Source organism: Plectropomus leopardus, chromosome 3 (assembly GCF_026936395.1).
Source record: "Plectropomus leopardus strain MGB_pleo_1.0 chromosome 3, ASM2693639v1, whole genome shotgun sequence".
Lineage (NCBI taxonomy): Eukaryota > Metazoa > Chordata > Actinopteri > Perciformes > Serranidae > Plectropomus > Plectropomus leopardus.
Window position 1 is genome coordinate 8,012,054 of NC_142178.1, and position 12,483 is coordinate 8,024,536.

The following is a 12,483-nucleotide window of genomic DNA, read 5'->3' on the forward strand; positions in this document are numbered from 1 at the left end:
TCACCTTTATTCTCCTTGCCCAGTGCGTCGTGTCCCCCCTCGCTTCTCCATCCCCCCAGCGGACAGCGAGATCATGCCAGGGGGGAACGTCAACATCACCTGCGTGGCCGTGGGCTCCCCGATGCCGTATGTGAAGTGGATGCTCGGAGCCGAGGACCTGACGCCAGAGGATGACATGCCCATCGGCCGCAACGTCCTGGAGCTGACTGACGTACGCCAGTCCAACAATTACACATGTGTGGCCATGTCGACGCTCGGCGTGATTGAGGCTGTGGCACAGATTATTGTGAAAGGTAAGTTTTTCATCAGTGTGTATGAGGAGGCTTGTGGGCGAGGAGAGGAGAGCAGCATGTGATCATGAGAGGAAGTGATGGTTTGACCTTGCCTCCAGTGAGACTTTGGTTTGTAGAAGAGCAGAGTGTTTTTAAGAGGCCAGAAACACAGTGTAGCCTGCTGACTTCTCTCTGTGAACGAGCACTTGATGTGCGAGAAGAAAATTTCCATCACAAAAGCCCCCTCAGCCCCCTATATATATATATAGTATATATATGTTGAGCTGTGCCGTGCCCAGTATATACTCTCATTGATTCAGTCTGTCTAATACAGTACAAGAATGGAACACGCGCCAGCATCACGGGTCATTAAAGGTCATTTTTGACTTTAAGAGGGGTGGTCTCTGTGCTGCGATGGTGACAGAAACCAGACTGGAAGGTTTTAAAAATGCCATTTTCTTCCACAAGTTGCTTAGCCACATTTTTTTCCCCCCTAGTATTTTAGAGAAAAAAATGTAAAACGTTAATTATTTTCAAGGACCAAATGTTCAAGCCCAGGCTTTTTTTCAGAGTGGCTGAAAACTAGAAGATTGAAAAATAGTCTGGGGTGCAGACCATGGATAGAGAACTGTTAAACTACGAGCAAACAAGACTCAATTGTTTGAGTTCCGCTACCTAAAATGAACACGAGGACACCTTCATCTGAGGTACAGTTCTAAAATATCAATTCAAAAAACAGCTCCGGAGAATCAACATGAGATAATGTCATACAAAGCGCTATATTGACTGCGATAGACTCCAATAATACATAGTCATGAATAATTGAGGCATAATTACAAAAAAACGTAGTGATAGAGAGTATATGGAATTAATCAGCCAGTTACTGATTTCTGAGAAATATTCAGAATTAAAGGGAGGAAAGGAGGCAAGGCAGCTTTATTTGTATAACACATTTCATGCAATTTAATTCAAAGTGCCTTACAAAGCAATAAAATATAAAACATATAAAAGGATAACAAGGATAATAAACAAGTAAAGAGAAAAGATGTAAAAGGTCAAATTAATTACTAAATGATTTACTTTTTTTTAAATTACCATTGAAAATAGCAAAAGTGCAGATAAGAGGTACAAGGATAAAAAGATTATTGAAGAAGGAAAAATCTGTTTATAACCGTACGTAAGAAGTGCAACACAGAAGTATGTCCTGCTTTGTGACAGCAATGTTCTTTGTTTGTCTGAATACGTTTGGATAATTTATGACAAATTAGATTCAAATTTATTCACATTTTGGGAATTGTTGATGAAATTTGACTTCTTTCTCCACTTGGGTTTTTTCACATGGAGTAAAAAATTGTTTCTCTCTGTCAAAACTCTGTTTTCTATAGGGACCCGTTTCAATTAAAGAGCATTAAATGCATATTTGATTCAACTTTGTTGGTAAACAAGGGGGTTTCATTTGGGCTTCATATCAGGAATTGTTACATTATTATATTTGTCTAGTACAATTAAGTTTGTATGTTTTTACCATTTCTTGTAATTGTTGTGTAGAGATTATGTGCAATGTATAATTTCAAGATATTGAGTTGGTTGTGTTTTAACCATCAGATGTTGATTTTCTTGTTGTACGAGTGCAGAGTGATGTTATAAAGTCTATCAAGGGACAGTCTATAAAATCTCTACTCCCTCTGTCTCTCTCAGCTCTGCCGAAGGCTCCTGGTACCCCTGTGGTGACGGAGCGAACTGCAACCAGCATCACACTCACCTGGGATTCTGGCAACCCCGAGCCAGTCTCCTACTACATCATACAGGTGTGTAACAGACACCCAAGCACTGCTGCACATTCACACAACACTGAGGTTAAGATGTCTAAAGCTGCACTAGGTTTTTATAGGAACATAAACTGTTATTAGCAGCCTAAATCAGTAAGTAGAGCTGCAAAATAAAACAGTTCCTTGTCTCTCCCACTGGTAATAAAATCGCCAAATTGCTCAAATGAAATCCAGAGTCTGGAGTACTCTCTGCCCACGAGGAGTAATGAATTGAAATGTTAAGATTGAAACACGAACTGCTACACTGAAGCAGCGACTGAAGACTCCATTCACAAAAAGCAGGACACCCACATTAAGATATGTGATATCTCACATTTCATTCTCTGTGTTTTTGCATAGATCTTGGTTAGGTTTTAAGTACATACTGTTTGCAGTTTTAAATCAGTATCTTCCTCTCTTCTCTTCTCCTCTCTTGCTTCCTTCAGCACCGTGCCAAAGGGTCAGAGGACCCGTATAAAGAAATCGATGGCATCGCCACGACTCGCTACAGCGTGGGCGGCCTCAGCCCCTACTCCCACTATGACTTTCGGGTGGCGGCTGTTAACACCATTGGTCAGGGCCCATCCAGCGAGGTGGTGGAGGCTCGCACAGCCGAGCAGGCCCCCTCCTCCCCCCCTCGACAGGTCAGTGTTTGATTGAAGAGAAATTCAAGAAATGCCATCTCTGCAGTGATACTGTATCTGTCATTTTGAAGAAAAAAAAGTGATATTCAAGGATATAATTTTGGTCCTGTATGAAAAACAAATTAACTTAATGCTTAGCCGTAATGGAAAATCTAAACTACTATTTCTCTAAGAATAACTTCACCTCAAGCTCTGTGGTAATACAGTATGACTCACTGTTATTCTAACTGACATAACAGTGCGCTACATTAAGATTGTTTTCAGTGTGTCATTTTCAATCAATAATGGCCTTTGCAAACAATATCCTTATTTTCTTATAAATATTTTTCATCTGATAAAAATTCTTATACCCAACAACCTGGCACACTGAGTCCAATGCCTTTTTATGCTTTCGCACCGGCAATAGCCAAGGTCAAAGGCATTATGTCTTTGGGTTGTCCGTTCAACCATACATCCACTTGGAGGATAAACTTATTTTGGTGGTCAAACTCGCTCTGACGTAGCATCTGTCTCATTCTCATGAAAGCAATATCTCAGGAAGGCCTTAAGGGAGTTTCCTCAAATTTGGCACAAACAAGAATGAACTGATTAGAATTTGGTGGACGAAGTTCAAACGTCCAGTTCACTGTGACCGTACAAAATATGTATTTTGGCCAAAACTCAAGAACTCATATGCTAATTGTGACAAAATTTTACAGTAATGATAAAGTGATGACATTATGTATCCCAAAGGTCAACTTCACCATGACATCATAATGTTCTACAAAAACACTTGTCTTGCCATTACTCAACGTTATAACTGATTGGAAGGGGAGACATTGGTCAGATTCTAGCATAGCTCCAACTGTTTACATTGAAAAAAATTGCAGCAGTTGTTTCTCAGCCCATGTCTTGCATTTGGCATCGTGGCCTCCCGAGTTTTCAAATGATGCTGTGCCATTCCGCTCTAAGCATCTTAGTACATCTCTGGAAAGGCTAACGTTACCTTTTCTTTGTCCTGGAGTATTTCAAGAAGGACATTGCTTCTATATATTTCCACTTCTTTTTCCTCTCCGACCACTTCTGCCCTGTTCCTCTCTCTTTTCATACACCCCATTTTCTTCACTGCTTCTTGGTCAAACAACCCCCCTGAGAGCTTTTGACAGATGGGAAAAAACACAAAAAAATTAACCTATACCAAAAAGTTTTATGAGGACAAAAGTTTCACAGTCAACGTGAAAATGTGATTGACACAATGTAAGGTTTATTTATTTTTAGGATGAAAAATATTGACTCTAAGACCTTAAGTCTTATGTTGCCTTTACTTCCCTCCCGCCAAAAAAAAAGTAGCCCAAGTTTCTTCAACAAAACTTTCTGTAGTACATTTTATCCCAGCGCAGCATTGCTGAAGTTCTTCCCGTTTGCCCTGCAGGTCAGAGGTCGTATGCTGAGCACTACAACAGCTATCATCCACTGGGATGAACCAGAGGAGCCTAATGGACAGGTGGTGGGCTACAGAGTGTACTACACCTCTGACAACACGCTGCCAGTCAACCAGGTGTGTACGCCATTATCATCACTGATGACTGATAGCTCGTGTTGTCTGCATGTGCGTAATACATCAGAGTGCATCTGTGTGTCTGCTTGCATTCATGCGTTGTGTTGTGTGTTGTGCAGTGGGAGAAACAGATGGTGCGGAGCGCCAACTTCATCACCATCCAGGGTTTGACTCCTAACAAGACTTATTACATCAGAGTGCTGGCTTTCACCTCAGTAGGAGACGGACCCCTGTCCCAGGACCTGCAGATTATAGCTAAGACTGGAGGTAAGTGACGAGAAGTAAGACAGATAAGCTACACTGAAAATGTAAACCAGGGTTCCCATGGTTATGGAAAACCTGGAAAAGTCATGGAATTTCACAACCATATTTTCCAGGCATGGAAAAGTCATGGAATTGTGTTGTGTGTAATTAAGGGGCCATTTACATGGCAACTGTTCTTTGCATGAAACATTAAACTTTTGTTAATATTTGGCATTTCGATCACATGACAATGGCGTTTTGGGGTTCTGAAAACACAAACTTTTGAAACTGGGTTCCAGAGTGTAATCTTTTGAATATGCAGCGCCTGTAAAAATATGTGGGAACCCTGGTAGACACTTATCTGCAAGAATGAAAGAACACAAATATAACTCAAAATTGTTTTACTAATCCTGTTTTCACTCAACTCTGTAGTTCCATCCCAACCATCAGACTTTAAGGGCGAGGCTAAGTCTGAGACCAGCATCTTGTTGTCCTGGGTGGCCCCGCCCCAGGGTGGCCCAGACAACCAGATCACAGGATATGAACTGGTCTACCGACGAGCTGATGACACGGAGGAGGTAAGATAACAGGGAGAGACAGACAGATTGGTTGTTGGGAGGACTAATGAATTCCCAGGTGGTTGGATTGATAATAACATACTAAAGGAACAGTTCAGCCCAAATCAAAACCACATATTTTCCCTTTTACTTGTAGTGCTATTTATCAGTGCAGATAGTTTCAGTGTGAGTTGCCATGTATTGGAGATATGGGCTGTAGAGACGTCTGCCTTCTCTCCATTTTAATGGAGCTAGATGGCACTTAACTTACACTAAAACAATCTACTGTGATTAAGAACACAACAGGTAAGAGGAAAAATAAGTATTTTTGATTGTATTTTTATTTTTGAACTGTCTCTTTTAAGAGGAACTGGCTCGTCAAATACAGAGTCAAGTTGAGATTCATCAGTCTAAATTCTAAATTCAGTTGATCTTAGTATTATGAGTTAGCTCTAAAAATGGTGCTCGTTTTGAACACCCTGTGGAAATAGTTAACATAACCTTTATCTTGTGTTTTTCTCACAACCTACACATCCTACACTGTCTCGTTCTCTTCGTGTCCTTTCAGAAGAAAGTGAGCTTTGAGCCGACCACCTCCTACCTGCTGAAGAACCTGAAGCCTTTCTCCACCTACACCTTTCAGCTGGCTGCCAAGAGCAAGCACGGAATCGGGGCATATACCAACGAAGTGTCCATCGACACGCCGCAGACGCGTAGGTCCAACCACAAAATACTGCTGCGTGTGAATGTGTGTGAACATGCGTGAGTGTGTGTATGAGAGAGAGAGGTTTCAATTTTGAAAATGCAAAAATGAGAGAAAAAAATGAGAGAAAAAGGACCAAAAATACATGAATACCAGATCTGACCATCGCAGAGATGCATTTTACAAACAGTATTTGATAAGGCATTTGGCAGTTACTTTTTTTTGCATTGTCAAAAAGAGGCCGTCATTATTCCAGACCATAACCGACCTCAGATTTGATATTTCAACAAAACAAATAATGCCTCGGAACTTCACACATTTCGAATTTCAAGCAAATCTCACAGAGAATTGGCAGCAAAGTAACGATACTTAACCCTTTTAAAACTGGAGCTAAATGGTTTGATTTCTTTCAAAAGCATGGGGAGAAGGCAATAAACAACTTAATAACACAAGGCCCAAAAAATACGAAAAAAAGAAAACCTATAAACAAAGACACTCAAGACAATGACATGAAAAAAGAAAATGCAGAAAATTAAAAAAATAAAATCTGAAATATAAGTTAAATATTTAACTATGGTGATCATAAATATATGTTTCTGGACTTATTTCCCTAGTTAGTAGTTAGTAGTAGTAGTTAGTTGTTTGTTAGTTAGTTAAAAAAAATGTTACCGAAAAATAAGCAAAGTAAGAAAATTAAAAGACAAAAACACACAAGAAAATTGCACAAAAAGTACAGAAATTTAATATATATATGTATATTTTTTTTTCTGAAACATCATTTTAAATATAGAATTATGATTATTGTAAATATATTTTCTGGGCAGTTTTCCCTAGTTTTTGATAATTTTCTAATAATCCTCCTCCCTTTTTTAAATGAATTTTCGGGTCATTTTCTTAGTCATCTTTTACTCGTTTCTTGCAATTTGTGGGACATTTCTGGCCTTTTTCCCTGATCTTTTTGAAAGAAATCAAACCAATTTGCTCAGGTTTCAGTGGGTTAAATAGCTTTCGAGGCATCTGAACACAGCACAAGTAAAGTGATGTGGTTTCAAGGGGTTAATTTGTTGGCTACCAATCTGAGGTCTGTAAGACAATCAGTAAACTCAAGGTAAGAAGGTTTGAGATAGAGATGAGAAGTCCATCATGGATCACAGAGGATTGGGTAGACTATAAGGACAAGTAAGTTATGGGCAGGTATGTTTGTGTGTTAAAGCTCTAGTCAGTGTTTTTGTGTTGCATCTCTTTTGAAGTCATTCACTCGTTGTCATCAATCAAACATTTCTATCAAACAGACGTCGACACCCATCATTCAGTATCTCCGTTCATCTTGCTTTGTAGTCGCAGAATCATTTTTTTTTCGTAAAAGCTTTCTGTTTTCCAGTGTTTAGTTTTCATTTGATGTTTCTTTGTCTTTTGTTCTCTGTCTCTCGTCTGCTCAATTTCATCCCCATTCCTCCACGGCAAAACCTCACTTCCTCACCTCTCCACCCACCAATAAAACAACTCGCACACAAAATAACATTTACCCCAAAACAACCCTCCCCCCCTACTGTGCTTTCACATTAATTAAAAAAAAAAAAAATGGCCGATCAGTTCCTTCAGCACCTCCCCAGGACATCACATGCACCAGTCCCAGTTCTACCAGCATCCTGGTAAGTTGGGCTCCACCTCCACTGGAGTTTCAGAACGGCATCATAACGGGATACTCCATCCAGTACGCCAACACTGAGGGCGTCAAAGTGTCTAAAAGAATTGATGGCATTGCACCGGAAAGTTCTCCGTACCTGCTGGAAAACTTGGAGAAATGGACAGAGTATGGGATAACGGTACGGGCGCAGACGGAAGCCGGAGATGGACCAGAGAGCTTACAGCTGCTTATTCGCACCGAGGAAGATGGTATGTTCCCATACAAACCCCCCCCTCCTACTGCCTGTCTTAGGATGGTCCGTCCCACTAACAAAGGCTACCTCACTAACAAAGCATTAACAAGCTCAAACTAACAGCAAGTTTCTTCCACTGGCCTGTAAAAGACAGGTTATCTATCCGTAACGGAAGTCGCTTTTAAGAACCTTCAGTTTTGAAAAACCTCTCCTTTGTTCCTCCATAACCGCCAGAAACCTCCAACATCCGGATCTCTCCTCCTGCTGCTCCCACATCACTGCTTTCTCTTGTCAACAGCAACCCTTTTTTCTCCAGCAGATGATTTTATCCTCTTCTTTTTGCACCAGCATCTTTTTTTCCGCACTTTTTCCCTTTCTTGTAAAATCCCCTATTTTTGAGGGTTGGGATTTCCCACTAACGATACCAAACAAACCCTTTGGCTGTAGCTGTACCTTTTCACACCTTTCTCACTGCCCCTCCAAATCCTCTCCAGTTTTTAAATATCTTTTAGCAATGTATTTTATTGTGTCTTGGGTCATTTGTAATATTTTCAGCGGTATTTTTGATATTCATGCTCAATATCTCAAACTCCCAGTGTTACCATTTTGTCCAGTTTGGACGTATTCCAGTCTTTTTTCTATTTTTTTTTTTTTTTTTGCAGTACATATAAATATATTTTTTTCTTTTTTGTGGTAGAAGTGTAGTTCTTGGCAGCACGAGAGAGGTTTTTTTTCTTGATAACAGTATTTTCTCTTTGACTGCCTGCCACTGTTTATCTGCCCGTGGCAACAAATCCTTTTCTATCTGCCATTCTTATCTTTCTCTACATTCGCTTCTTATCCTCCACTGCTTTTTTCCTCCATGTTTTTCCTCAAGCACTCTCATTTTTTTTTTTTTACTATTTTGACTTTTTTTCCCAGACATCAGAGCAGTTTTAGACTTTTTGGAGAGTTGTATTTTTTTTCCACATTTTTTCAGCTTTTGAGTATTTTGTATTTTTTTATCTGCCCCTGAAAGCAGTTATATTTTTGATTAAAAAAAGTGAAGGCCTTTACTTGAGAGGTTTGAGTGTCCATCATCTGTGACCCTTGACCTCTATCCCAAAATGCATTTTTAGTTCCAAGCGGTCCTCCTCGAGGGGTGGAAGCTGAGACTGTGAATGCCTCGGCTGTTAGGGTGAAATGGCGAGCGCCGGCGCCCGAGCGGCAGCACGGTCAGATCCGAGGCTACCAAGTCCACTACGTGAGGATGAACTACGGAGAACCTCAGGGTCAGCCGTTCATCAAGGACATCCTCATAGAGGACTCTCAGGTAACACTAACATCTTCTCTGTAACACCTCATGATCAAATGAACTGTATCAGGAATGTCTTTTAAAACTTGTGTTTTATATGAGCAGAAATTTTATATCACAGTTTTATTTATTTGAAATTATCATACTAAGTTCATAGTTTCATTAAAGCCATAAAGAAATAATGTGCTCCCTCAAAACATGAGTTCATCTGGATTCATTTTATAGATAAGGAAACCAGCACGTTGACATTTAAATATTGATGCAGAGATGAATTCTGCTAATAAGAATACTTGGCCAGATTTTTTTCTTAGTGTTTGTCTGTACTTGCAGTAATGCAGTAATCTGTCACAGCCTCCATATCTGTTTCCTTCATAAAATAATCAGGAATACTGTCCAATAAATTGGCAAATTGAGCAGAAACTTTCCTTAAACCTGGAGTGTGAAACTTTTGTCTTCCCCCCGCCGACAGTGAGAGTAATTAGTTAAACACTGTCAGCGCCATGGACTGTATGAAATAATGGACGTAGTGACCTTAATGTCACTCATTGGTTAGTTGATTCGCTTTAAAGCCTCGGTTGGCATTTTCCATTTTTAGAGCCATACGTGACCATATTTGGGCTTGGAAACAGTTAAGTGGCCATTAAGGGAACCGCAGTTTTTGGACCTTCTGCATTGGCTTTGTTTTTCAGTTCCTGAGGTTGAGCATTTATAACAAATGTATGCAGGTGAGCTCACCACATCTCCCACAAGCTCTCTTCAAGTCTTTTTTAAATTTTAATTCTTCATCTAAACGCAGAGTTTCTTTGATATCTGGAGTATCCACACCAGATACTTTTATGTGACGCTTCTTAGGATGCTGTGCTATAAGTTTCACCATGCTCTACAAACTGTCTACATACATAGTTTTTTGGGTTTTTTTTTAATCAGAATCATGCCCATGACATTGAAAAAAAACAAAAAAAAACAATGCCAAACATATATAGTCAAAGTCTTGCACTCTCGCTTTAAAGATTGTTTTAAACTTACACATTTATATCCTTCTTGCAGAGAGGTAGAATGGAAAAATAATAACTTTCTCATATCTGCCCATTAAATATCAAGCATCAGCCAGGTTATGTTAGCTTAGCTTAGAATAAAGACTCCTTTCTGTTGTTCTGATTCTGTCAAAAAAACAGCAGCACACATAAAACTTATGAATTAATAATTAAGACATTACATTTTGTTTGTTTGATCAAACTGTTTTCACATTCTCTTTGCTTCATATTTAACAAGCAGACATGAGAGTGATATCCATCTTCTAATCTAACTCTTTTGCAAGAAAGCATTAAGAGTCTTTCTGGCTTTTTATTTTGAGCATTATTGGATTTCTGTCCGGGAAAAATAATGGACATAAATCTATTTATTACTGCCAATTACTGCTGATAAATTCAAAGTAATGGTGCATTTGACTTGAGTGTGAAGTCTTGTAGATCATATCCCAAATATTGAGTGTTTGTCTCTCCTTTTCTCTCTTTTCCGCCACACTGTCCTGTCGTTCAGTGGGAAAACGATGACTCAGCAGAATATGTGAGTAAACCCTTCTTTGAGCCTATTATTTAATCGCAATAACAACAAAGCGCAGAGAGCCGATGAGTCATATTTATGAGATTGTAGCTGTAAAACCTCCTGTGACCAGAGCGAGGGCTTAAAAACCCAGCAGGAAGTCCCTTTTTCATTTCTGCAGTGTGTGTTTTCCAGGACTTTTTAATAAAAGGACGCTGGAAAAAACACACATAGATAACTGATGATGTGAGTCATTTGCGGGCATTGCCAAAATGATAATGTTATTTATGCTTTCCGCGGGCCGAGAAATGGGGAAAATATTGTGTTTAGTGTTTAGATGGAGATAAATCTAGATGAGTTTGGAGTGGCTGCGTAGTTAAATGACATTTTGTGTTGCTAGTCAACCACATTCTGAGCTCTGCTGGGATAGTTTGATATTTGAAGGGGACTGTGCTTTATTTGTCAGAGTAGGAGGGTGACCGGGGATGACTTTTTATGTCATAACCCTCCTTTGAGCTAGAAGTATTTTTCTTTGAGCCTCACTGAGTGACTTGAGGAAGTACATGACCCTCCCTCTGCCATAAATAACTGTATTTTACAGTTTCTGGCTATGATAAATGGTGTGATTGTAGAGATTTTTGAAGAAAGCATTTCATTTCAAAGTCACTTGCAGTTTTTTGGGGGAGGTTCTGAGAGTGTTTAACTCTTTGAAACCTGAGTAATTTGGCTTGTTTTCTCTCAAAAACATGGGAAGAAGTTAGTGAACAACCTGAGAAGAAAGGACCCAAAAATTAGCAAGAAATTAATAAAAGTACAAGAAATTACCTGATTTTTTTTTTTTAGAGGAAAAAGAAAGTAAAAGAAAAAAAACAAACAATGAAATGAAACCTGGAATAAGTGCTTATGTATTTTATAGTTAAAATGACTACATATTTAGGTTCCTGTCACCACTGTCAGACATGCGTCAACTCGTCAATATTTTGATAATATTTCCTATGATGTGTCGTATTTGTTGAAGAAATGTTGGTCAAAGGTGAAAACATATTATGTCTCCTAACATGAGAATGTGTTTTAAAATCTTAAAAAATATATTTATAGCCTTTAAAGGAAAAGTTAAAGTTCAATTACACTGTTAGTTTAAAAAAGTCCCTTAAGTCTTAATAATAATACATATGCACACATTCACTGAAATTTTTATTTGTGGTCTTTGACAGTTGTTGTGTAAAGTAGTGTTTTCTATAATACCTATAGGTCTAGCATGATCTGAGGAAAGTATATTTGTGTATTTTGTGTCTGACGGTGTTGACAAAAAGTAAGTGACAGTTAGGTAAAAAGAACATTTTGATTTTTTAAAAAAGTTGAGAGATTGTATCAAATTATGGTTCAGTAGCTTAGAATATGTTAGATGAATACATAGGTTACGTAGGTGAATATGTATGAGCATAAGGTTTTTGTTTTTTTTACAATATTGGACCCTATTTTGTCCCACTTCCCAAAAATTAGTGTAATAATTCTTTAACATAATTTCAAATATATAATTATTATAATTAGAAATGTAGTTTGTCACTATTTTTTTCTTTTTCCCTCAGACATTTTCCCCTAGATTTTTTTTTTTTTTAAATTTGTAAATCTACCAATTTCTTGCAATTTGTGGTACATTTCTTACTGATTTGCTCATAGCTTTTTTTTTCTCCATGTTATGGAAAGAAATCGCACCAACTTGCTTAGGGTTCAGAGGTTTAAATGCTTTTGAAAGGCATCTGAAACAGCACAGGAAAGGTTTCACAGGGTTAAAATAAATTCAAAACACGACCATTTAGCATGAATTGTCTCTCCCTGAAGCCAAATCAAAAAACATAACTCCCTTCCCAGTGCTTAAAAAATATTGTTAGGTCCCTCCTCCATCTTGCACTCCCCCTCTCATAAATTACAAACAGTCCCTTGTTGTTTTGGGTGTTTGTTGAAAAAATCACAAATCATATCCAGTCTACAAAGCAGCAGCT

General features: G+C 38.7%; 1 protein-coding gene across 1 annotated transcript in view; it reads left to right on the forward strand.

The window, feature by feature from the left end:
- ptprdb (protein tyrosine phosphatase receptor type Db) overlaps positions 1 to 12,483 on the forward strand; it is a 243,414-nt gene that overhangs the window by 181,663 nt on the left and 49,268 nt on the right. Inside the window, exons 15-24 of the mRNA XM_088075462.1 lie at positions 24 to 293; positions 1,971 to 2,080; positions 2,527 to 2,724; positions 4,136 to 4,261; positions 4,381 to 4,528; positions 4,937 to 5,082; positions 5,630 to 5,774; positions 7,358 to 7,660; positions 8,763 to 8,956; positions 10,478 to 10,504. Of these exons, the coding sequence (XP_087931588.1) occupies positions 24 to 293; positions 1,971 to 2,080; positions 2,527 to 2,724; positions 4,136 to 4,261; positions 4,381 to 4,528; positions 4,937 to 5,082; positions 5,630 to 5,774; positions 7,358 to 7,660; positions 8,763 to 8,956; positions 10,478 to 10,504 (1,667 nt within the window). The remainder of the gene's footprint in view (positions 1 to 23; positions 294 to 1,970; positions 2,081 to 2,526; positions 2,725 to 4,135; positions 4,262 to 4,380; positions 4,529 to 4,936; positions 5,083 to 5,629; positions 5,775 to 7,357; positions 7,661 to 8,762; positions 8,957 to 10,477; positions 10,505 to 12,483) is intronic.